The sequence below is a fragment of the Bos javanicus genome, chromosome 2, assembly GCF_032452875.1.
Source record: "Bos javanicus breed banteng chromosome 2, ARS-OSU_banteng_1.0, whole genome shotgun sequence".
In the NCBI taxonomy this organism is placed as follows: Eukaryota; Metazoa; Chordata; class Mammalia; order Artiodactyla; family Bovidae; genus Bos; species Bos javanicus.
Genome location: NC_083869.1, coordinates 5,909,378 through 5,934,646, shown reverse-complemented (window position 1 = coordinate 5,934,646; position 25,269 = coordinate 5,909,378). Strand labels below are relative to the sequence as shown.

Sequence of the window (25,269 nt, the reverse complement as noted above, 5' to 3'; positions counted from 1 at the left end):
TAGAGGGTATAAGGAAAAGTCATTGGTGGTAGCTACATGTCTATGGAAGAATGTATTTTAAACTGTGAGATCTGTATTTTGATCTAGATTGTAAACTCATAAAAGACATGTTTGAGAAAGAAGCAACTATAAATTTTTGTTTAGAATGCCATGTCTTATGTATAGACTGTACACTCTTTAAGCCTCATAACTTTCTCAGTGACTAATAATGCCAGAATAGCCAAGTAAGTCTTTTCTTGACTAAGCCAGTCTTTTATTGAATAAGCATTTATCAAGCACCCGTTATAAATATAGCATTATTTTACACAATGGACACATGTGCTGATGTCCTAACCCAGTGTTATAGAACTAATACCTGGAGTTGTCTCTTTATTTCTCAGTATAATTCTTATTTTTCCACAGTCTAATTTTCTTATGTTTCTAGTATTTAGTATTTCCTGTATTTCTAGATTTTAGACTCATAGTCCTATAATAATTGTATTTGCTCAGGTCAGTCCTTTTCTGAACAGATTTGAAAAAAAAAATGAATGTGTGTGTATATAAAACAAGCATTCACATAGGTTTAAAAATAAAAAACCTTTTAAAAGTCAAAAAGCATTTTAATAGAATTGAAATTCCTTTTATAATCATATATATTCTGTATAAATTGCTTCTGAAGTATACAGTGGTACTTTACAGAGAAGACTCTAAATAATTCAACTTTCATTATCAACCTTTTAAAAATTCTTTGTTTTATGCTTTGAAAAAATAAGAAAAGAGAAACAAAAAGGTAAGATTTTTCTGTGTTAACTTCTTGGCAAAGAAACAAAGATTGTGTTTACAATCATTAAAATAGTAAATAATTTGATAATCGAGGCTCCCACTATAACTGGGCTTGTGCTCGTGTTGACCAGGTTTCATACTTTCCTTTTCCTCTCCTCTTCTAATGCAGTACCTGTTCTATTACCTCCAAGGTGTTTGCAGACACCATGGTTCTCGGGCTCCGACTTGACGCTAATTGCCCTTGTAGGGGCCCCTGTCTGAGAAACCGCATAATGTCAGAAAGCTAATCGGAATTGCATAAACATTTATTAGAGAAGAAGATAATATGATGGTAGCATCAACATACATTTGAAAATGAGTAGAACATGTATGTATGACGCATTTATTCAGTGGTTTCTAAGATCACTGGCAGGAACGCCACAGTTTCATAGAACTGTTGCCCTGGAGGAAGCAAGTGGCTGGTGGCTCCATGCCCACTTCCGTGGCTCCTGGATGGAGGAGAGTGGATGGGGAACCTCTGAGTGGGCTTGTCTTTCATGACATGTTGCTTACATTACAGGTTGAAAAGTATTAAGAAAGAATTTCCCCTTGTTGGAAAAGACTCTGATGCTGGGAGGGATTGGGGGCAGGAGGAGAAGGGGACGACAGAGGATGAGATGGCTGGATGGCATCACTGACTCGATGGATGTGAGTCTTGGTGAACTCTGGGAGTTGGTGATGGACAGGGAGGCCTGGCGTGCTGCGATTCATGGGGTCACAAAGAGTCGGACACGACTGAGCGACTGAACTGAAAAGTTATGCACGTTGTAACTTTTAGCACTGTTGGTTCCATCATCTGAGTTCCACCACTATTTGTAATATTATTTCAGTGGGGAAAAGGTTTCTAAGCTTCAGCTATGGAAGTTCAGTGAATATTGGAAACCCAGCCTATTCAGGAGCTTGGTTATTCTAAACAGTTTCATTGATGCATCTGGCTATTGATCTTGGTTTAGAGAGAGATGACTCTGCACTGATTCTAATTTTTACAAACCTGTGACCCCCTTAAATCCTTATATTGTTTCTCTTCTTGACAAATAATGCAGGGCGTCACTAACAGCATGTCCAGTAAATTTCACTTCCTATTTTGAACACTTTGTGGAAAATTCTGAAAGAGATGGGAATACCAGACCACCTGATCTGCCTCTTGAGAAATTTGTATGCAGGTCAGGAAGCAACAGTTGGAACTGGACATGGAACAACAGACTGGTTCCAAATAGGAAAAGGAGTTTGTCAAGGCTGTATATTGTCACCCTGTTTATTTAACTTATATGCAGAGTACATCATGAGAAATGCTGGACTGGAAGAAACACAAGCTGGAATCAAGATTGCCAGGAGAAATATCAATAACCTCAGATATACAGATGACACCACCCTTATGGCAGAAAGTGAAGAGGAACTCAAAAGCCTTTTGATGAAAGTGAAAGTGGAGAGTGAAAAAGTTGGCTTAAAGCTCAACATTCAGAAAATGAAGATCATGACATCCGGTCCCATCACTTCATGGGAAATAGATGGGGAAACAGTGGAAACAGTGTCAGACTTTATTTTTCTGGGCTCCAAAATCACTACAGATGGTGACTGCAGCCATGAAATTAAAAGACGCTTACTCCTTGGGAGGAAAGTTATGACCAACCTAGATAACATATTCAAAAGCAGAGACATTACTTTGCCGACAAAAGTCCATCTAGTCAAGGCTATGGTTTTTCCAGTTGTCATATATGGCTGTGAGAGTTGGACTGTGAAGAAGGCTGAGCACCAAAGAATTGATGCTTTTGAACTGTGGTGTTGGAGAAGACTCTTGAGAGTCCCTTGGACTGCAAGGAGATCCAAGCAGTCCATTCTGAAGGAGATCAGCCCTGGGATTTCTTTGGAAGGAATGATGCTAAAGCTGAAACTCCAGTACTTTGGCCACCTCATGTGAAGAGTTGACTAATTGGAAAAGACTCTTATACTGGGAGGGATTGGGGGCAAGAGGAGAAGGGGATGACAGATGCTGCGATTCATGGGGTCGCAAAGAGTTGGACACGACTGAGCGACTGATCTGATCTGATCTGATTGGATTTTTTTGGTTTGGATAAATTCACAAGATAATAAAAAAAATTTTAAACACTTTTTTTCCATGCTATACTATGAACCATTGCTTGTACCTCACACTGGGCTTGTTTTAAGACAGGAGGTTTATTTGAGAGAGAGAAGGAAATGAGGTTCTGGGCCTTGCTTCAAATTTATACTGTAACCTCTTGACACAATATTTAACCAAAAGCCTTAAAGGAATTAATAGAAATCTGTTTCTATGATAGCTGATAACGTCTGAGAATCTAAATTACAGTTTTTAAAATTGATATTTAAGTGTGTCTTTCACAAAGTAGAAGTGAAAATCCACTTGGCTTTAATCACTAAAACCTTATTTAAGGTTAAAGTCTATTCTGCCTCTCCTCTTCTTGAGATGAAAATAATTTGTTCTTTTCACCATCTTAGCAAGTGAAGGAAAATATGTTAGAGATAGTTTCATCTCCTTTCTTTCACATTTACTATGTTACAAATATAATTAAAATGTTCCTAAGGGGGCTGTATTTTAAATGGGTAGTTATTTCTTGCCTGGTTTACTTAATTATTCTAGTTCATAATCCAACAATGTATCCTCTAATGAGCCTGGGCACCTCCTCCCCACTCTGCAGCTAGGCTGTAGTCATGGGAATGGTTATGGATGTAAATTCATGAGCAATGATGGATAAAATACTAGCTGGGTGCCGGGGTTCAAGGGTGGTGCCAGAGATTACCACGAGAACACTCGGGAAGAATGCTTTTGGAGTAATGGCAAAATAAGACCCAGAGTTGTAATGAAATATCATACCCTGGAATAAGATCACAGCCACCACCACCGAATTTTCCTATGTTGCTTTTGAGTTAGAAAAATTGCTTTTTCATACATTATTTCATTTAAGCCCTAGAATCCCTCTGAGAGTTAGTTGACTTGGGTTTGTGTTTTCAGTCTCCATTTTATACTGAGGAAAGGGAGGCTGAAAGAGGCACTGCTATGTCAAAGCCAAGAGAGCAACTGGGACTTCTCTCTGCACTTCCTAAAATAAATGTCTGCCATTTTAAGCCTTAGTAAAACCTTTAGAATCTTGCCATCAGGTGTTTGTAAAAGATAACCAATATTTATTGAGAGCTTAAGAGTAAAGGTGGGGAAAGCAATGGCACCCCACTCCAGTACTCTTGCCTGGAAAATCCCATGGATGGAGAAGCCTGATAGGCTGCAGTCCATGGGGTCGCTAAGAGTTGGAGACAACGGAGCAACTTCCCTTTCACTTTTCACTTTCATGCATTGGAGAAGGCAGTGGCAACCCACTCCAGTGTTCTTGCCTGGAGAATCCCAGGGACGGGGGAGCCTGGTGGGCTGCCATCTATGGGGTTGCACAGAGTCGGACACGACTGAAGCGACTTAGCAGTAAGAGTAAAGGGCAATATACTAAGTCCTGAATTCTTCCCTCAAGGTGTTTATGATCTAGTTGGGGCACACAGGAAATATCTATTAAAATAGCAGTAAAATCACCCCTAAATCATGCAACAGCTCAGGTGTGAGAGCAACCTCCAGAAGTTGAGGAAGGAGTCAGGAAAATACTGCCAGTTTATTTGATTTCCAGACATTGTAAAAGATCGCATTAGATTCATAAAGTTCTGCTACAATGGTTCCATCACAGGATATTAGTATTTGCAATTAGTGTTAAGTGCAGTTGTTGTTGTTTAGTCGCTTAATCATGTCTGACTCTTTGTGACCCCATAAACTGTAGCCCACCAGGCTCCTCTGTCCATGGGATTTCCCAGGTGAGAATACCGGAGTTGGGGGATCTTCATGACTCAGGGGTCAAACCCACATCTCCTGCATTGGCTGGCAGGTTTTTTACCATTGAGCCACAGTACAAGAAAAGATCAAATGTTAGGAAATCCTTAGTAGAGGTTGCAGTAGCAGAATGCTGCCGATCTGCTTTCCATACTGAACCTCTGACGATCATTGCAAAATACAGATGTGGTCATTCTGCCCTCCTCTTCTCTTTCGTGGCTCTCCATTATGCTCAAAATAAATAACATGCATACATTCTTACAGATTGGGCGCCGTGCTAAGAGTTCAACAGGCATCATCTTTTTTTTCATCCTCACGGCTACCCTAATGGAAAAATATCCATGTATTCCACATGTTGTAGATGAGGAAGAATAAGACTTGGAGAAGCTGGAAGCCTTCCCAAAGCTACAGAGCTTGACGGTAGCAGAGGGAGGCTCTCAGTCTCTGCCCGTCTCACTTCCCACTCAGGAACGCCTTGGCATCGTGCTCAGCCCCTCCCCTGCGCCTCCTCTGTGGGTGTCTCTTACTCATCCTTTAAGACTCCCACTCTGTTAAGACCCACCCCAGAGACTCCTGTGTTGCCCGCACTTGCCCCTGCCCTTGGCTCACCACTGGATTCAATAGCAGGGCAGCAGGTTCTTCACTGTTTGAATTGTTGCTCACCAAGCATGCATCCCATCTAATAGTTGATGCTAGATTTATATTTGTGGGGTTAAAAAAAAGAATGTCTTCATTGCTGTTGTTTAGTCACTAAATTGTGTCCAATTCCTTTGCGATCCCGTGGAGTATAACCTACCAGGCTCCTCCCTGTCCTTAGGATTTCCTGAGAATACTGGAGTGGGTTGCCATTTCCTTTTCCAGGGGTCTTGCCAACCCAGGGAGCAAACCCGCATCTTCTGCATTGGCAGGCGGATTCTTTACCACTGAGCCACCAGGGAAGCCTTTTATCTTCATTATCAGTCCCTAATGTAGTATTTTGTATTCTGTCCATTCATCCCATAGCTTACTACTTGAGGCCTCCTGTAAGCTATTACTGTCTGCTCGCCTCATCAGCCCCAGGGTTAACCTTGTAAGGAAGTCTTGCTGTCTTTTCTTTCCCTCATCCCAGAGTAGTTTTCTCATCCTCTTTGCCTAAAGCCTAACCCTGCACATCTGTCAAGGGTCAGGTTAAGTCCTTCATCCTCTTGACAGCTCCCATCTGGAATCTGGGCTCTCTTCTCTGAACTCCGGAAGCACGCCTGTTGTCAGTAACATTTTTTGATTTTGCAGTGTTCTGTGGCTTCTGTTATTCTTCTGACTTGTCATTTAAACCTTCCTTGTGCTTTGGGCTCACCTTTTAACTATGAAGTCTTTGAGACCCAAGACCAGGTCTTTGGCTCCCTGTCTAGTAGCTGCCCTGCGTGTCAAGAGGCAGTGGCTGCTAAGAGAAGAGACTTCACAATTTGAATCCCAGATCTGCCACTTATTCCCTTGGGGTAATTGTTTACCTTCTTTCTTTCTCAATTTCCTCATCTGAAACATGGGGAAAGTAATCATATTGCCCCAGAGAACTGTTGTGAGGAATAATGAGTTAGTCCATTTTAAGTCCACAGCAAGTGCTGTTTAAGTGTTGTGTTTTATTTAGTAATAATAGTGAGAATAATATAGCCCACTAAGCTCCTATTAAAATACAAAAGCATTGTCTAAAGTGGGCAGCCGCAGGCTATGAATTAACCACCACTTGGATCAGTTTGTCCCCTAGCAGACGCGTTTTGCTACAAGCTTGGGAAAGGTCCACCATGAATAACAAGAAATGGCAGGTTCTGGGTTCTGGGAAGGGTTGTGCGGAGTCTGTGGGTAGCACTGAGTACCTGCAGGGCTCCAGTTGGACCCTGGAGAATCAGACAGGGTTGACAAGACTAGAACTGCTTCGGTTCTTTCACAATTTCATGCAGCCATAAAGGAGTCATGTCAAAATGCTCGCAGAGGAAAAGGCAGATTCCACAACAGGCATTCACCTTTGCGTACCTTAGTGGCCCTGCAGCATGTGGGACTGTTATAAAACCGACCTTATATTTCTTTTTCATGACATTGGCTCAGTGTGTAGCAGATGCTAAAGCAGTCCTTATTGAAAAAAAGGTCTGTTGGAATTGACATTGAGTGCTGTGCCTTTAAGGAAAACTCTATTCTGGAAAACACTGGGGGTTGAACTGAACGGTTCACAGTGCACTGTGTGAATACCAGGATGCTAAGGCTCCCTGGTGGCTCAGACAGTAAAAGCGTCTGCCTGCAGTGTGGGAGGCCTGGGTTCGATCCCTGGGTTGAGAAGATGCCCTGGAGAAGGAAATGGCAACCCACTCCAGTACTGCTAACTGCTGCTGCTAAGTCGCTTCAGTCGTGTCCGACTCTGTGCGACCCCAGAGACAGCCCACCCGTCCCTGGGATTCTCCAGGCAAGAACACTGGAATGGGTTGCCATTTCCTTCTTCAATGCATGAAAGTGAAAAGTGAAAGTGACGTTGCTCAGTCGTGTCTGACTCTAGCGACCCCATGGACTGCAGCCCACCAGGCTCCTCCGTCCATGGGATTTTCCAGGCAGGAGTACTGGAGTGGGGTGCCATTGCCTTCTCCACACTCCAGTACTCTTGCCTGGAAAATTCCATGGACGGAAGAGCCTGGTGGGCTGCAGTCCATGGGGTCGTAAGGAGTCGGACACGACTGAGCCACTTCACTTAAGGCTCATTTACAGCGGTTTTTCCATGTCTGTGTTGGGAATAAATTGCAGCCATAGTTAAAGTTCTGCTCTATGATCTGAGTTGCTCAGAAGCCTAGTGAGTGGCCCATAAGAGCTGACAGGGTAGCTCTTCCCCACCTGCAGCCTCAGTTCTGATCTCTGGGCAGCAGTGCGTTAAGAGAGCAATGTTGCCAGGAGGGAATGTCTCCCTTCTGGGTAAGCCAAGGGTTGTTTCCTCTCTGTCACCGATGGTTATGTCACTGCTACAGTAAAGCACACATCATCATAGTGTGTTGGTAGATCTGACCTTAGGCATTTGTTGTTCCAAGTAATATATTCAGGTTTAAGATTTTTTTCTTCAAAAGTTGAATCTGCTTCCATACTCATCTACTTGTGGGTAACTCAATATATATTTTAGCAGTTTGAATTTAAATATTTAATGAAGAAAGCTATCAATTTTAACAAGAATGATTTCATCACCTCTCATCAATAATTCAGAAATACCTGCTATTTTTTAATGACTTGGTGTAGATACTAGTTGAATGCCTTTCCAGGTTTTCACAGTAATGATGTTGATTACGATCATTAGAGAGTGCCAGGTGAGAAAATTTTTCTGATTTTCTGAAAAACAAAAGGCCCCCTGCCCTCTTCATCCAAGTAGGATTAACTGCAAACCTATCGGAGAAGGCAATGGCACCCAACTCCAATACTCTTGCCTGGAAAATCCCATGGATGGAGGAGCCTGGTAGGCTGCAGTCCATGGGGTCGCTAAGAGTCGGACACGACTGAGCAACTTCACTTTCACTTTTCACTTTCATGCACTGGAGAAGGAAATGGGAACCCACTCCAGTGTTCTTGCCTAGAGAACCCCAGGGACTGCGGGGCCTGGTGGGCTGCCGTCTATGGGGTCACACAGAGTCGGACACGACTGAAGTGACTTAGCAGCAGCAGCAGCAAACCTATATAAAGATTTTCCAGAGAAGTTCATCGATTCGTTTCTGCTTATAATTTAAAATGTTCCAAGTAGGATTAACTGCAAACCTATAATAAAGATTTTCCAGAGAAGTTCATAGATTTGTTTCTGCTTATAATTTAAAATGTCTTCTCTCTTTTTAAAAGTTTGTTTTAAAAAATCTTTAAGATTCAGAAGTTTAAAACAAAATATTAGCTTAATGGGTTCAAGTTGATGGACTGTAAATAAACAAAATCTCTCCTAGGTTTGCAAACAGAGTAAGTACTTCATCCAACATATAAATATTCTTACTATTCCCTATACTTATTCTGTTGATCCTTATGGCAAATTAAATGTAATCTAAGTCAGCCAAAGCATGTCCTGCTTTGGGACCCGTTTTAATTTTATTAAAACACAGAGGTTTTGGTGGAGTTCATTTGTTTCTTTTTTGTTCCTGATCTTTTAATTACACAGATGGCTATCAGTTAGGTTCAGATGCTCAGTCTTGTCCAACTCTTTGCTACCCCATGGACTGCAGCATGCCAGGCCTCCCTGTCCATCACCAACTCCCGGGCTTACTCAAACTCATGTCCATTGAGTTGGTGATACCATCCAACCAGCTCATCCTCTGTCGTCCCCTTCTCCTCCCACCTTCAATCTTTCCCAGCATCAGGGTCTTTTCCAATTAGTCAGTTCTTTGCATCAGGTGGCCAAAGTATTGGAGTTTCAGCTTCATCATCAGTCCTTCCAAGGAATATTCAGGACTGATATTCTTTAGGATGGACTGGTTGGACTTTAGGATGGACTCCTTGCAGTCCAAGGGACTCTCAAGAGTCTTCTCCAACACCACAGTTCAAAAGCATCACTTCAGGGCTCAGCTTTCTTTATAGTCCAACTCTCAAATGCATACATGACTACTGGAAAAACCATAGCTTTGACTAGATGAACCTTTGTTGGCAAAGTAATATCTCTGCTTTTTAATATGCTGTTGGTCATAAGTTTCCTTCCAAGTAGCAAGCGTCTTTTCATTTCATGGCTGCAGTCACCACCTGAAGTGATTTTGGAGCCCAAGAAAATAAAGTCTCTCACTGTTTCCATTGTTCCCCCATCTGTTTGCCATGAAGTGATGGGACCAGATGCCGTGATCTTAGTTTCCTGAATCTTGAGTTTTAAGCCAACTTTTTCACTCTCCTCTTTCACTTTCATCAAGAGGCTCTTTAGTTCTTCTTCACTTTCTGCCATAAGGGTGGTGTCATCTGCATATCTGAGGTTATTGATATTTCTCCCGGCAATCTTGATTCCAGCTTGTGCTTCATCCAGCCCAGCATTTCTCATGATGTACTCTGCATATAAGTTAAATAAGCAGGGTGACAATATACAGCCTTGACCTACTCCTTTCCCAATTTGGAACCAGTTTGGAACCAGTCTACAGATGGCTATAGTTATACTTTATTTTGTTTCTGTATTCACAATGTGGATTATCTCAGTTCCTTTTCTTCAGTATCTAAGGATGACCTGAAAATTTTAGTGTCTAAACACTAATATCCTGAGTTGAAACAAAAAGTTTTTGTTTGTATTTTTAGATTTGAAGTTCATATAAAAAAGTTACTGAATGTGACATTCATATAACAGGTACTGAATGTCATATTACATGAACATTTTCTTCACTACTTTGCATTGGTTGATACTCTGAGAACTACTTAACACCTGGACTCAAGTACCAAGAGAAACCTTTCATAACCTTATGATAATCAAAAATCATTTGAATTTGATGGAGAGGAAAGAATGGTTTAGGGGAAAGCCACTCATCAAGGTTTAAATCAACCTCCTAATGTAAGATATTTTGCAACTTTGAATTACTATTTGGGCATTAGTTCTTCATCATCCCTTGAACAATTTAGAAATTACGCTTTTTAAAGGCAACTTTGTGTCCTTCTCTGACCCACTTGTTATAGAATCAGCAGTTGATTTATGGAGAATAATTAAATAAAGGCCACCTGGCTAGAATTCGTGCAGTTAGAATTTGATCTGTACAAATCTGAAAACTCTTTTTAGTCTGTGATGGAAGGATACTAGTAACTGCTTTTGATTGTTATCTTTCAAAAAAACATAGCTCTTACAACTGCATAATTATTTTTTAGCTTTGATTTTTATTTTTAAAATGAGTTATGTATATACAAAGCTTTTTTAAAAAACTGAGCAAGTTTGCAAGGCTTTTTTTTTTTTTTTTAATTAGACTTTTTACACCATCTTGCCTCATTTCTTCTCTCAGAGGCAAATATTAATACATTTTCTGCTTTTAAGGGGAGAAGGCAAAGGCACCCCACTCCAGTACTCTTGCCTGGAAAATCCCATGGGCGGAGGAGCCTGGTAGGCTGCTGTCCATGGGGTTGCTAAAAGCCGGACATGACTGAACAGCTTCACTTTCACTTTCTGCTTTTAAGGTGATTATTCTGATATTTACCAGTGTGTTTTGAAATAAAAAGCTGGTATTCTGAGTTCGTGGTTTTTAAATGAGGGCATTATCTATTGTTTTCCCACAGTGGAAGATACAGAGCTAAGTGTCCATCCTGCCTCGGCTCTCCATGCGCATTCAGCCTTCTCATTTCCCTGTTTTCTTCATATAGGTACGTGGCAATTTTGAATAGTTTACTACTCACTGCTTACATTACTGTGACCATGTAGCTGAGACATGTATGAATAGCGAAGTATGATTATTTGTCTTTTCCTATGCAACTTTTTGTTTTCTTATAGGGTTTTATTTACTTTTCTCTACACTTACCAGTAATTAATCCCTAAACTCTCAGCAATGGTCTAACCTTAGGACATTCAGAGGTACTGGTATCCTGGCGATGTCACTTTGCTGACAAAGCATCTGCTTGGTGCCTACAGACCTGCCCCAGTGACACCTGCCCTTTGCGCCAGCCTAGGACCTCTAGTCACCAGCACACCATCTTTCCTTTGCCTCTCTCCTGTGTTAGTTCTCTTACTTTCTAAATTCCGTGTCTTACTCTCTCTTGTTTTATTCCCTTGTTTTGGCGGTGCTCAACCTAAGAAAGGATATACGAGAGGTGCATTTGTTTTTTGAGAAATTGCGTATGTAAAGTGTCTTTTTCCCCCTATAAACTTGAGTGATAATTTGGTTGGGAATAGCTTCCAGGGTTATTGCTGGGACTCCTGAAGCCATTCTGGTTCCTGGTCCTTAGTATGTGACACATTTTATCCTCTAAGAGTTTGTAGGACTATCCGGTTGTTCTCAAGTTCTGAGAGCTTGCTCATGTGCTTTGGCTTGGGTCTGCTTTATCCACTATGTCAAGTACTCCATGGTCATTTCAGACAGCTCATATGTTTCAGTTCTGAGAAATTTTCTTGAACTAAAGAATTCCCATCTCTTCATTTTCTCTGTTTTGTCTCAGAGTTGCAGTTTTTTAGATACCTGTCTTTCTGGGTGATCCTATAATTGTCTTTTCTCTTGTACTTTCATCTCTTTTCTTTTTATATTTCAAGTCTTTAAGTTCATTTTTGTTTCTGTGCTTCACTTTATTTTTTTAATTTTATTTTTAATTGGAGGATAATTGCTTTACAATGTTGTGCTGGTTCTGCCATACAAAAATGTGAATTAGCCTTGAGTATATGTGTGTGTATGTGTGTATATATATCCCCTCCCTCTTGAACCCCCTTCCCACCCCACCCCCCCCAAGTTAATTTTCTGTTGAAAAATAATATAGTTCACTGACTTCTTACAAAGTGAACACTTCCATTTAATAAAAGATCCAGATTAAAAAAGAAAACAATTATCAGGACCCCAGACCTTCTTCTAGCTACTACCTCACCCCAGGGTAACTGCTATCTTGAGTTTTTAAAATTAACCTGTTTTATTCTGAGATAATTGTAGATTCATATGCAATTATAGGAAATAATACAGAGAGAGCCCATTGATCCAGTACCCACTTTTCCCCAGTGGTAACATCTTGCAAAACCATTAGAATAGCTGACATTGATACAGTCGAGATGCAGAGCACTTTCAGGGCACCAGAGCCCTCCTGTCACACTTTTGCAGCCACCTCCTCCCCCTCCCACACCACTCCTGGTGAGCCCCGGCAGTCTCTCTTGTGTTCTCCACACCAGTACTTCTGTTACTCCTAGGATGGTCTGTGAATGGAATCATGGAGTACATCATCTTTTGAGATTGGCTTTTTTCTCTCTTTTTAATTCTCTGGAGATTTATTCAGGTTACTGTGTCAGTCATTTATTCCCTTTTATTGCTGAACAGTTTTCAGTGGTATTGAGGTGCCACAGTTTGTTTAACTATTCATCCGCAATGGACACCTAAGCTGTTTCCAGGTTTTGGCTATTACAAATAAAGCCGCTTTATTTGTGAACAGGTGTTTGTGTGAAAATAAGCTTTCACTTTTCTGGGATAAATGCCCAAAAGTGAAATTGCTGGGTCACTAGTCACTGTTTAAATTTATAAGAAATTGCCAAACTGCTTTGCAGAGTGGTTGTACCATTTAACATCCCTAACAGCAATGTATGAATGATCTAATTTCTCTTTATTGATGTTAGAATTTGGTGTTGTTACTATTTTTTATTTTATCCATTCTTATAGATACGTAGTGGTATATCATGTTTTTAAGTTATGTCCTAATGGTTAGTGACAATGAACATTTTTTCACAAGTTTATTTGCATCTGTATATCCTATATATTCTCTTTGATGAAATGTCTCTTCATGTCTTGTCTGTTTTTTAATTGGATTGTTTGGTATATTTTCTGTTGAGTTTTGAGAATTCTTTACATATTCTAGATACTACTAGCCCTTTGTTGAATATGTGGCTTGCAAATATTTTCTCCCAGTCTACAGCTTGTCTTGTCTTGTCTTTTTTGGCTGTGATGAGTCTTCGTGTGGTGTATGGGCTTAGCTGCCCCTCAGCATATGGAATCTTCCTGGACCAGGGATTGAAACCACTTTTCCGGCACTGGAAGGCAGATTCTTTACCACTGGGCCACCAGGAAAAGTCCTCTTTTCATTCTTTTAATAGAGTCTTTCCCAGAGCAAAAGTTTTTAATTTTTAAAAAATCAATTTATTTTTAATTGGAGAATAACTGCTTTACAATATTGTGTTGGTTTCGGCCAAAAGTTTTTAATTTTGATAACGTCTAATTTATCAATTTTTCCTTTTATGAGTCATGCTGTTGGTATTAAGTCTAAGAACTGTTTGCCTAGCACTAGAATCTAGGGGTCTTTTTCCCCTAAAAGTTTTATAGTTTTTCATTCAAATCCATGATGTGTTTTGAGTGAGTGTTCATATAACGTATGAGCCGTTTATTTTTTGCCTACTGATGTCTAATTGCACCAGCACTGTTTGTTGAAAAGGTCATCATCTTTCTCTCACCAAATTGTTTTTGCATCTTTGTCAGATATCACTTGGACATGTTTGCATAGATTTATTCTCGGGCTCTCTGCTCTGTCCCACTCATCTATGTGTCTGTTCTTCTGCCAGCATCACACAGCCTGATTAGTATGTGGCTAGGTGATAAATCTTTTTCAATGTTGCTTCCCTGGTGGCTCAGATGGTAAAAGCATCTGCCTGCAATACGGGAGACCTGGGTTCGATCCCTGGGTCGGGAAGATCTCCTGGAAAAGGAAATGGCAACCCACTCCAGTATTCCTGCCTGGAGAATCCCAGGGACGGAGGAGCCTGGCAGGCTACAGTCCATGGGGTCCCAAAGAGTCAGATACGACTGAGCGACTTCACTTCAGGTGATAAATCTTTTTCAATGTTGCTTTAAAGTGAAGTGAAGTCGCTCAGTCGTGTCCGACTCTTTGCGACCCCATGGATTGTAGCCTATCAGGCTCCTCCGTCCATGGCATTTTCCAGTCAAGAGTGCTGGAGTGGATTGCCATTTCCTTCTCCAGGGGATCTTCCTGACCCAGGAGTCGAACCCGGGTCTCCCGCACTGCAGGCAGACTCTTTACCGTCTGAGACACCAGCTTTAGCTATTCTAATTCCTTTTCCTGTTCAGACAAATTTTAGAGTGATCTCACCCAAATTCCCAGAAAGCCTTCCTGAGATTTTGATAGGGACTGTGTTAAACTTGTATATAAATTTGAGAATAATTGAAGTCTTTACTGTGTTGAGTGTTGCAGCCCATGAACATGATATAGCTCTCCATTTCTTCAGATTTCTTTCTTTTACTGGCATTTTGTAGTTTTTCAGCTTATAGTCCTGTATATGTTTTGTTAATTTATACTGAAATATTTCTTCTTTCTAGAAGCTTTTTATATTTCTTGGGATTTCCTGCATGGACAATCATGCCACTGTAAACAGAGACAGTTTCTTCCTTTTTGATCTATATACTTTTTGTTTCCTGTTTTTCCCTGTATTGCACTGGCTAGAACTTCCACCACGACGTTGCCTAAGAGTGATGAGAACATCTTCCCTTCTTCCCTATCTTAGAGAAAAAGCATTCAGTCTTCCACCATTAAAAGTAATGCTACCTGTGGGGTTTTGTAGGAGATCTTTATTGAGTTGAAGAAGATCCCTTTTATTCCAATTTTTTGAGACTTTTCAGGAATGAGTGTTTAATTTCGTCACACGCTTCTTCTGCATCAGTTGTTAGGACCATGATACCTTTTTTTTTCCTTTGCTTGTTTATATGGTGGATTATATGGATTGAATTTCAAGTACTGCAGCAGCCTTGCATCCTTGGAATAAATCCCACAGGGTCATAATGCACAATTCTTCTTGCTAAATTTTCTAATATTTTGTTAAGGATTTTCATGTCTGTGTTCATAAGGGATACTGGTCCATAGTTTCCTGGGTTTTGGACTGTCTTTTTTTCTGGATACTGGATTCTTGCTTGACAATTTTTCTCTTTCAGCATTTAAAAAATATTGTATTTCTTCTTGGGTCCGGTTTTAAAGAAACAAACATTCTATCATTTGAATGGTTTTTCCCCTGTTGGTAAGTTGTGATTTCTGTCTCTGCCCTCAAGATTTTTTGTGTGTTTGGTTTTTACAGTTTGACTATGTTGTGTCTTGGTGTGGGTTTCACTTGTTCAGAGTTCATTCAGCTTCTTAAATCTGTAGGTTCATGTCTCTTGCCACTTTTGAGATGTTTTCAGCCTTTGTTTCTCTGAATACTTCAGCGCTGCTCTTTTTCTCTTCTCCTTTAAGGACTCTGATGTCATTAATGTTCAATCTTTTGTTATAGTCCCACAGGTCTTTGAAGCCCTGTTAATTTTTTTTCAATCTATTTTTTTTCTGTTGTTAAGATTGTATAATTTCTATTATACTTGCAGTTCACTGATTCTTCCCTCTCCTCCATTCTGCTGTTGAGTCCATCCATAGAGTTTTTGTGTTTTGGTTATTGTATTTTCCAGTTCTAACATTTCCATTTTGTTTTTCTTTATATATATATTTCTTACACTGCTGAGACTTTCTATTATTTCTGTTCTTCAACTTTCTATTTTTTTTTTATTTGTTTCAAGCATGTTTGTAGCATGTATGTATCTTATTTATGAAAATATTAATGTTATATTTAAGAACTATTTTCCTCCTCATAGAACTTCTGTTTTCTCCATATTGATTTTTTTTCCTGTCTGTTTTGATTCCCTCTTTCCTGTAAGAGCCATTTGTTAAATGTCTTAGAATTCTTGGTGACTGCTCACATTTAGTGACAGGGCTTGTTAAGACCCTGAGCTCCTGTGTGGAGTGATTTGGTTGGATAGTTTAGTTGGGGAGGTTTCAATATCATGATTGAGAGGTCATTTCTCTTGGGTTGGTCAAATTCTCCAGGGAAGACCCTTCCAGCCTCTGAGAACCTAGTGTGGCAAATGGGATAGGGCTTGGGGTCCAGGCCAGGGCTTGAATCTCGGATGTGTATGTTCACTCAGCGGCCCCCTCTTTTCAGTATGGTGCCGTAATCTCAGCTGTTACTGGTCCTCTATGACTCAAGAACTCCGTTTTATCCTCTCCAGAGGGATATCCTCTAGTTGATTGGCTAGCTAGGTGGAGAGGGGAAGGGGACTGAGCCTTCTGCGTTGGGGTCCAGACTTTCCATTAATTCTGTTGTTAGCAGCAACCCCCACTTAAACACATACCCTCTTACTTGCAGATAAACCTCATATGGCCAACCTGTGAGCCTTTGAGGGACTCTGAGGAATGAATTGTAATTTATTGTTCTTGGCTTTCCCCACTGTCAACCAGGGTTCCAGTTTTCTCAGATTCACCATTATTTACCAGTTGTCTATGTTTTGGCTTCCAGAATTTTATTTTATTGCTATTATGTACCTTTTAATTTTCACAGCTTGGATTATGACTTTAAAAGCGTGGGTGTTTGTTGGTGTTGCCGTTTGAGTCAGGTTTAGGGATGCAGTAAAACAGATGTGCTCAATCTGCCATTTTTACCAGAAGTGTCGTGTGATTTTTATACATTTTAAAAATGACAAATATTTCTTTGAAGTTTGAACTCAAACTTAAATTAATTTAGAAAATAAGTCCAAAGGAGAATGACTGTGTTTTTCAGGTGATGAAATAGAATTGGAGGTGCTGACTTGAGTAGGTGGAGGCACTAATGATGAAAGAAAAATAATAGAGAACAGTGAGGAAAATCTTTTAGCCTGGCAGCAGAAGGTTGGATTTTGCTTTTCCTTCAAGTTTTGTGGGAGATGAAAAAAGTTTTCCATGATTAAGAAAACTGTGATTTGGGAACTAGAGAGAGGTGATGGCTGTACAACATTGTGAAAGTGCTACATTCCACTGAATCATTCACTTTACCTGTGGCAGATTCATTTCGATATTTGGCAAAACTAATACAATATTGTAAAGTTTAAAAATAAAATAAAATTAAAAAAAATAATAAAAAAAATAAAAATCTGAAAAAAAAATAAAAGAAAAAAAATAAAATGGCTCATTTTTTGTTACATGAATTTAATTTTGTTACATGAATTTTAATTTTTACCTCAGATTAAAAAAAAAAACTTAACCAAAAAAAAAGAGAAATATATGAACATTTTCAAAGCTAGAACTATGTTGACACCTGGCTTTTGGTGGTAAAAGATAATTTGACTTATTTGACTTATTACACAGGCCTCATTACGTTATGTTTCTACTGTCTGCCTGGAGCTAGGTAGAGATTTTTAAATGTTTACAAGCATGATTTTGGAAGATCTTCAGAAATTTACTTCTCATTTTGGGAAAAGGGAGAGCAAAATGTACTTCAAAGGGTGGAGTTATTTCTCTCTAGTAAAGAAGATGAAAGGAATTAATAGATATTTAATATGTACACCTCCTACATACAAATATACTCATTGCACCTTGACAAATCTTGATGTAAGCAAGACCTTTTGACTCTTTAATCATTTGTATAATAGAAGAAAAGGACATTCCGGGGAATGTGGCATTGTTCCGATAAGTTTATCCCTTTGTTATATTGCTTATCTTTCATATGAAACACCCTGTCTCATAAAAAGATTTAATAGCACTTTATTATTCAAAATGTGATATTTGGCAGTTTAGTGTGCTATACTAGAGTATATGTCCTAAAGCCATAATGTCGTTGTTTTAGTTGCTAAGTCATGTCCGACTCTTTTGTGACCCCATGGACTGTAGCTTCCCAAGCTCCTCTGTCCATGGGATTTCCCAGGCAAGAATACTGAAGTGGATTGCCATTTCCTTCTCCAGGGCATCTTCCTGATCCAGGGATTGAACCTGCATCTCCTGCATTGGCAGGTGGATTCTTTATCACTGAGCCATATGGGAAGCCTAAAATAATAATATTGGAGTTCAGATCCTTGTTGTGCACATGTGAGTTATTTAAACTCACTACGCCTCATTTTTTCTCATCTGTAAAATGGAGGAGACAGTAGAGATATTGTGATGAATGTGAATTAACACATTTAAAGGCCTTTCAGTGTTGTCTGGTGCAGAGTACGTGCTCAGTAAATGCTATCTGCTGTTTTTCTGACATTTTCTTAAATTACAGTCTATAAAAGCACATCTGGAAAATGTATGTAAAAAAAAAAAGAAAATGTATGTGATATAAGCAACATAAGGACCACTTCCTTATCAGGATATTGTTGTTATGGCTGTAGTGACCAACTACAGATGCAAATGTGCGATTGGGTCCCTTTTTCTCATCACATTTGTAGTCGTGGTTAAGGGCTTATTTCTGTTTTTTTTTTTTCCCTAGAAACTGAAATGGTTTTAGCTGCCTTTATTTTCTAAGCATTCTAGACTTCATAGTGCAATGGGTTTGTTTGAAAAGTAAACTCGAGAAACTGTAAATACTGTTTACCCACTCTTTGGTTTAGATGTAATCCCTATTATTTGTACATTTTCCCTAGGAATCAGTGAAAAGATTGAGAATGAACCTGAAGAATGAACCATTAGAAGATGTACTTATAGCCAGTCAGTGGCCACAGTGAGAGCACTTGATTTTTGTAAAGTTATTTTTCCTTATCATTATTGTATGGCTGCAAGTGAATGGTGATAGTTCTCTCTCACAATTATTATTTTTAGCTGTAGTTTGAAACTCCTCTGTTTCCTACAAGGTGAAACTCTTATGTTTAAATGTTATCATTTTCATACTAAGCCTTCTTTTAAATTTTGCTTTACAGATCAACAGCCAAAATTTTGAAGGTCGTCAGCTTTCTAATGGTGGTGATAAGCCATGGCGACAGATGATAAAGTTGCCATCTTAACCGATGATGAAGAGGAACAGAAGAGGAAATACGTGCTTGCTGATCCTTTTAATGGTATTTCCAGGGAACCAGAACCACCTTCAAATGAAACGCCGTCCCCCTCTGAAACAGCTGCTATTCCCGAGGAGGAAATAGACTGGATAGAGAAACACTGCGTTAAGATAAACAATGATCTTCTCATTTCCAAGGTCTTTTATTTTTTCTTTTACTCTGCATATGGCTCTCTCTACCCCCTTTTGCCTGTGTATTACAAGCAGCTGGGAATGTCACCCAGCCAGAGTGGACTGCTGGTAGGTATTCGATACTTCATTGAATTCTGCAGTGCCCCCTTTTGGGGTGTAGTTGCAGATCGCTTTAAAAAAGGCAAAATCGTCCTCCTCTTTTCTCTTTTGTGTTGGGTTTTATTCAACCTGGGCATTGGATTTGTCAAACCCGCTACCTTGCGATGTGTACCAAAGATCCCCCCGACAGTTCATCCCACCAATTCAAGTCACCCATTCACTATCCTGCCGACGAATTCCTCCATTGTCTCTTTCATCACCACCTCCCCAAGAATTCGTGACAAAAGGCACCTGCTTCCTTATGGTGGGCCAGTGATGTCAGAAGTGGGGCCCAATGTCACAGAAACTGTCATCTTCTCGACAGCTCCAAACAAGACCAGTGCACCCACTCTGCAGACTCAGACTGATGAAATTATTGACCATATTGTGACCTTGAACTCAAGCACTGCAACCTCCTCTACCCCTCCAGGAAATGCAGCCAGGGAGACAACCACTTCTATGGTCACCACCACCAAGTCTGTACCTTCTGACCGAGTCACTCTTGTTTATGATCAACAAGAAGTGGAGGCCATCTTCTTGGTGGTCTTGGTAGTTGTTGTAATAGGAGAGTTTTTCAGTGCCTCCTCCGTCACAATCGTGGACACAGTAACACTCCAGTACCTGGGGAAGCACAGAGACCGCTATGGCCTGCAGCGCATGTGGGGGTCCCTGGGCTGGGGCCTGGCCATGCTGTCTGTGGGCATCGGCATCGACTACACCCACGTAGACGTGCTCATCGAAGGGAAGGGCTGTAAGCCGCCCGAGTACCGGAACTACCAGATCGTCTTCTTCGTCTTTGGGGTTCTCATGACCATGGCCTTGATTGTTGCTACTCAGTTCCGGTTCCGCTACAGCCACTTCAAAAACAGTGAAAGTAAAGGGAAAGAGGTAGAGATCCCTCAGGTGGAGCGGAACAGCTCCACGGAGTCCTCTGAGGAGACACCGACCGCCACCAGCCACTCGCAGGCCTTCAGCTTCTGGGACTTGATCAGGCTGCTTTGCAGTGTGCAGTACGGCTCCGTGTTGTTCGTGGCTTGGTTTATGGGTTTCGGATATGGCTTCGTGTTCACCTTTCTCTACTGGCATTTGGAGGACCTGAATGGAACAACAACTCTCTTTGGGGTCTGTTCAGTCCTGAGCCATGTGTCTGAGCTGACAGCTTATTTTTTTAGTCACAAGCTTATTGAACTGATTGGCCACATCAGGTAAGAGTATGCCTACTGTTGCTGCCCCTCGCAGTTGAACTCTATCTTTTCATAGTTTATAAGATCCTTTGAGCACATTTATAATTTGTGTTGGGGGTAAGGTTTAGGTGGGAGTGGCAATTTCGGTTGCTCTTTCTCTTTAAAATAGAATCAAAAGGAAGGAAATGATGAACCTAGTTGAATTATCTCAATATATGATGTTTCCCCTCTGTATGCTAAGGGACTCTTACATTAAACGTTTTCAAGTATATAAGCACCAATTTAGTCGACTCTGTTACTCTATGGACCTTGAAGGGTCCAGCTGTCTAAGACATTTATGAAGAAGGGTTTAAGTAGATAAAGAGGATTATGTTTTTTCAGCCTTCAGTTATTCTCAGCTACTTGCTGATGCAGAAACACCTTGAACATTTGGTGTATTGAAGATGTCCATTATATTTAATAAGGCTGTGATGTGACCCACCAAAATCATTAATCCATGATATTACATGGAAGAGCATCTTATATAATTTTTTCTGATTATTACATGGGTCTCTGCATTTTTATCTGCCATGAAAGCATGGGATACTTAAAAATCTTTCTTCTACCTAAAATTTCCCATGTAATCCTTTTAAGCAGAAAAATCTATAAATACCTAGTATTTTTTATGTGAAGTTTCTTACCACTAATGTTTGTCTGAAGTTGTGTGAATAGTACCTTGCTCTTTATGTCTTTCTGCTTTGCTCTTGGCTCTAAAGTGTGGAGCCAGATACACTTAAACCTCACAGAAAGGCATGGCATGTCTGTCCCTAAAATTTGAAGTTGCTGTAATTAAAAGCAACCATGTGTGTTTGTGTGTATGTGGTAATCTTTAAATCTACTGTTTCTATGAGAAATTACGAAGGAGAAATAGATGCTGGCAAGATCTGAGAAACATTGATCTTTTTTCCTTTAATATTCCTTTGACTAACTGAAGAAAATATTTTCTATTGTCAGGTTTCAACCTAGAATCTTTCTTTTCCCAATGCAATTGTGGCTATTTTTCCTTGTTGGATTTTGCTTTGGGAAGCTGTGTCCCGTTCCTTCTCCGTCTCAAATCTTTGACCCCTTTGTTGTCACAAACAAAGTCAGGCACTGTATGGACAGCCACCAGAGACACAGGGTCCCTGAGGCACACTCAGTGGGGCCAGTCGGCAAAGAGCCTTGTGATATTATGGTCTGGGGTTGTCCTTTAACCTTGTCCAGGTCATGTTTATGTTGTCTGCGCTGTAATGAATTAGACTCACGGTGATGAATTTCTTCAGCTTGGTTGGGTTGTATGAGCAGGATCTCCTCTCACCTAATAGTGTGTTTAAAAACCACAGCCATTTATTCCCAGAAAGGTACCTTGTTAGGTCTTACTCATGAGTGGCTTTCCTAGACATCATGATTTAATCACTCAATAATGTTAATTGAATGTCGACCCAGTACAGAGTGTGCATGTAGGTTTTATTTTCACAGAAATTGTTAAGGTCTTCTCATATGCTACGAAAAGTAATGTCTCTTCTACCTTTGGCTTTTGTCTAAAGTATATAGCTTTTTTTTTTTTTTAGTGTACAGCTTTATGATAGAATCCTAGTGGGTTTACTATTAGGTTTGGTAATTACATAAACTTCACACTTGTGTTTTCTTTTTATAAGAGAGAACTCATTACATAAAAACTCATTACATGAATGCTAATATCTCATTATGTAAAAACTAATGACTCACTTAACCTTAATTTTCTAGTTTTACATACAAAAGCATCTTTTTTTCCTTAAATGATGTAATGGAAGAAGAAAGCTGTTGTGGTCACTTTGTTGTTCCCAGAAGCCTACTGGGATTCCATCAGTTTGTGGTCATTTACTGCTTTTGGATTTTTATCCTGTTGATTCTGATAGCTGTGGTGAGATTATGCCCACGTGTTTAGGTAGAATGGATATGTTTCTTTTGGTGAGAATTTTTGGAGCCCGGTTAGTGGTGGTTGAGATTTGAGGGCTTAAAAATATAGTGATGACAGTTTCACTTTTTAATTGGAAGAATATCATGTATTTGCTGATAAACAGAAATCATCTTTCTGTGAATAGCCTTTATGTTTTCCTTGTAGGATCATAAGGAGAGATCTGTCTGGCCTGCATATATGCACTCATGTTTTCCAGTGTTCTGTGACCATCTTATGGGGGTTTGTTTATAGGAGGCAGCATAATCACAAAAATTGTAACTATCCTAATGTAGTCAAAAGTTGATGTATGGCAGAAACCAATACAATATTGTAATTTTTCTTCAATTAAAAATAAATTAAGAAAACAGCAACAAAAAGAATTTTTAAAAAGTAGATTTTCGTAAGTTTATATAGGTTCGTAGTGAAGAAACCATCATACCAGAAAACAATGTTTAAAACAGCATGTCCAATTTTGAACCACTTACTATTGTAACAGTTCTGCAGTTTGGGCCCCATTTTTCATTGACTAACGTATCTATCAGTCTAAACACACACAGAGTAAATGGTTTCTGATTTCAATCTTGGATTTTGTCCCCACTGGAAAGTGGCTATCTCAGGTAAATAGGATAATGCTTCCTATTTCCACTAAAAAAGTAAATTTCTTTTGATTCAAACCCACAAAACTTTGGTATTTACAGCAAGTACATTTCTAGGCTAATTTATGTAATGACAATGACTAGATTTCTTTATCTAGAAATATAAATGTATTTTAAGGCTATATTCACCTTGTTGAATGTTTCAGCAACCATGAGTAGAGTTGTGATCAAAATACATTTCAATTAATCATTTGTTTGAGCAAACCCCAGGAGATAGTGAAGGACAGGAAAGCCTGGCATGCTGAAGTCCATAGGGTCACAAAAAGTCACACATGACTGAGTGACTAAGAAGAACAACAAAAATCATTACCATTTAATATTAGGCCATCACCTATGTTATGCGATTCAAATTGATTTACATTTTAAGGGACACACAAAAATCTACTCAAGCAATTCTGACTTTGACCTGAAATTCTTGTACTCAGTCAGTTTTGTCATGCAAATACTGTCTGGAAGCGATAATATATTAACCATCATTAGCCATTAATTACTACTAAATAGTTGCCAAGTATCCAAATGAGTTGGCTGGTCATTTAGGGAGGAGAGAGGGAAATACATGATGCTGCTAGCAGGAGAAGGAACACAGACATTCCTGGTGGGTGCCGCAGAGAGAGCCAGAGCAGAGAGCGGGACGCCGGCCCACAGCTGAGGACGCGTGTGGCAGTGTTAGCAGCCTGGCACTGGAGGGATAGCCGGCAGCATCAGAAGAGGGCGGAAACCGCAGCTGGTGAGGTCGGGGGAGCTGACCTGGAGCTGGAGATTTAGGGCTGTGTTTATGACTTTCTTGCTTCGTATCCTCTCCCTTGCTTCTACCTGCCTCTTCGGCCTCATTGTTGATCCTGGCCCCCTTGGCTCTTGGGGCCTCTCCGCACCTCGCGGGGCACGGTGCAGGCTTCCACAAGCTGCTTCTCCCAGCCCCTGGTCTGCTGGGTCCACTGCTGCAGTGGTGCTCAGATGGTAGACTCACACTGGGAGAGCTTTTAAAACTCCTAATGCTCCAGCTACATGTAGACCAATTGCCTTAAGCTGTCTGGGGGTGTGTACCTAGGTATTCCAGCCAGGGTGGTAACTGCCAGGCTGGTGAGAGGCCCAGGTGGAGAATGAGAGGGTGTGAAGAAAGGGAAAAACCTTCCCTCTTTCATCTTGGGTGAACTTTGGAGATTGTTCCCTGTAATCCTTTCACGTGGTTCTTGCCCCGGCTTCGGTGATTTGCTCAGATGCAGGTGTTGACCAGTACTCAGCTGGAGACTGAGGGCCGCCCTCTGCAGGCCTCACTCGATGTGCTCAGAGTTCCCCGCTTTGCGGCTCAGCCCTGCTCCCAGACTCAGCCCTGCCTCCTGTCAACCCGAGTCCTCCATGCCCTGTCAAGTCACTGCTCACCTGTGGCTCTGTGCGCTGTGACCTTGAGCTCTGGTAACGCGGCTCTCACCCCCATCCTTCAGACCTAGGCCTTGCGGAGGCTGTCTGCAGCTTTCTCCAGGTTCTCTGGCTTCTCAGCTCTTCCGGTGTCTGTCTAACCACCCTGAATTAAGTTTGGTGCCTGTTTCCCTCATCATATCCTGACATCCACAGTCCTTAACTGCTTCGAACTTATACTGGCAATCGCCACAATGAAGGGAAACAATGGAAATAGAATAATTCAATTCTTGATTTAAAAAATAAAACAACAACAGAGGATGGACCTGAACATTTTTTCCTTCTCTTTTCTTAGTGGAATGTTATTTTTTATTTACAAAATGACTTTACCACAATAGAAAAAAAATGATAAGGCTTATTTCTCACGTTGTCATTGTTATTCAGTCACCGAGTCGTATCCGACTCTTTGCCACCCCATGGACTGCAGCACTCCAGGCCTCCCTGTCCTTCACCATCTTCTGGAGCTAGCTCAAAGTCATGTCCATTGAGTTGGTGATGCCATTCAACCATCTCGTTTGAAATTAAACATGATCTAAAGGAGTAACTATTACTCTATCATTTAAAAATCAAAACTCTGCATACTTGTTTAGTTTAATTGAAGAGTTTATTTAGGCCTGGACAACCTAGATTAATAGGATGCAAGGATGAACACTAAAAGGAAGGGGGTTGGAAAAGATGGGGGGAGAGAAGGCCAGATGGGAGCTGGGATTAGAAAAGGAGCTTTA

General features: G+C 40.4%; 1 protein-coding gene across 3 annotated transcripts in view; it reads left to right on the top strand.

Moving 5' to 3' along the window:
- The first annotated feature begins 10,709 nt into the window (after window positions 1-10,709).
- Window positions 10,710-25,269, top strand: part of MFSD6 (major facilitator superfamily domain containing 6) — a 70,877-nt gene continuing 56,317 nt past the window's right edge. The window contains exons 1-2 of one of the 3 annotated variants that reach the window (XM_061432623.1): window positions 10,710-10,933; window positions 18,928-20,536. In XM_061432623.1, coding sequence (XP_061288607.1) covers window positions 18,981-20,536 — 1,556 coding nt within the window. In that variant the 5' untranslated portion in view covers window positions 10,710-10,933; window positions 18,928-18,980. The remainder of the gene's footprint in view (window positions 10,934-18,927; window positions 20,537-25,269) is intronic. The other 2 variants (XM_061432642.1, XM_061432632.1) reach the window with 2 other exon arrangements.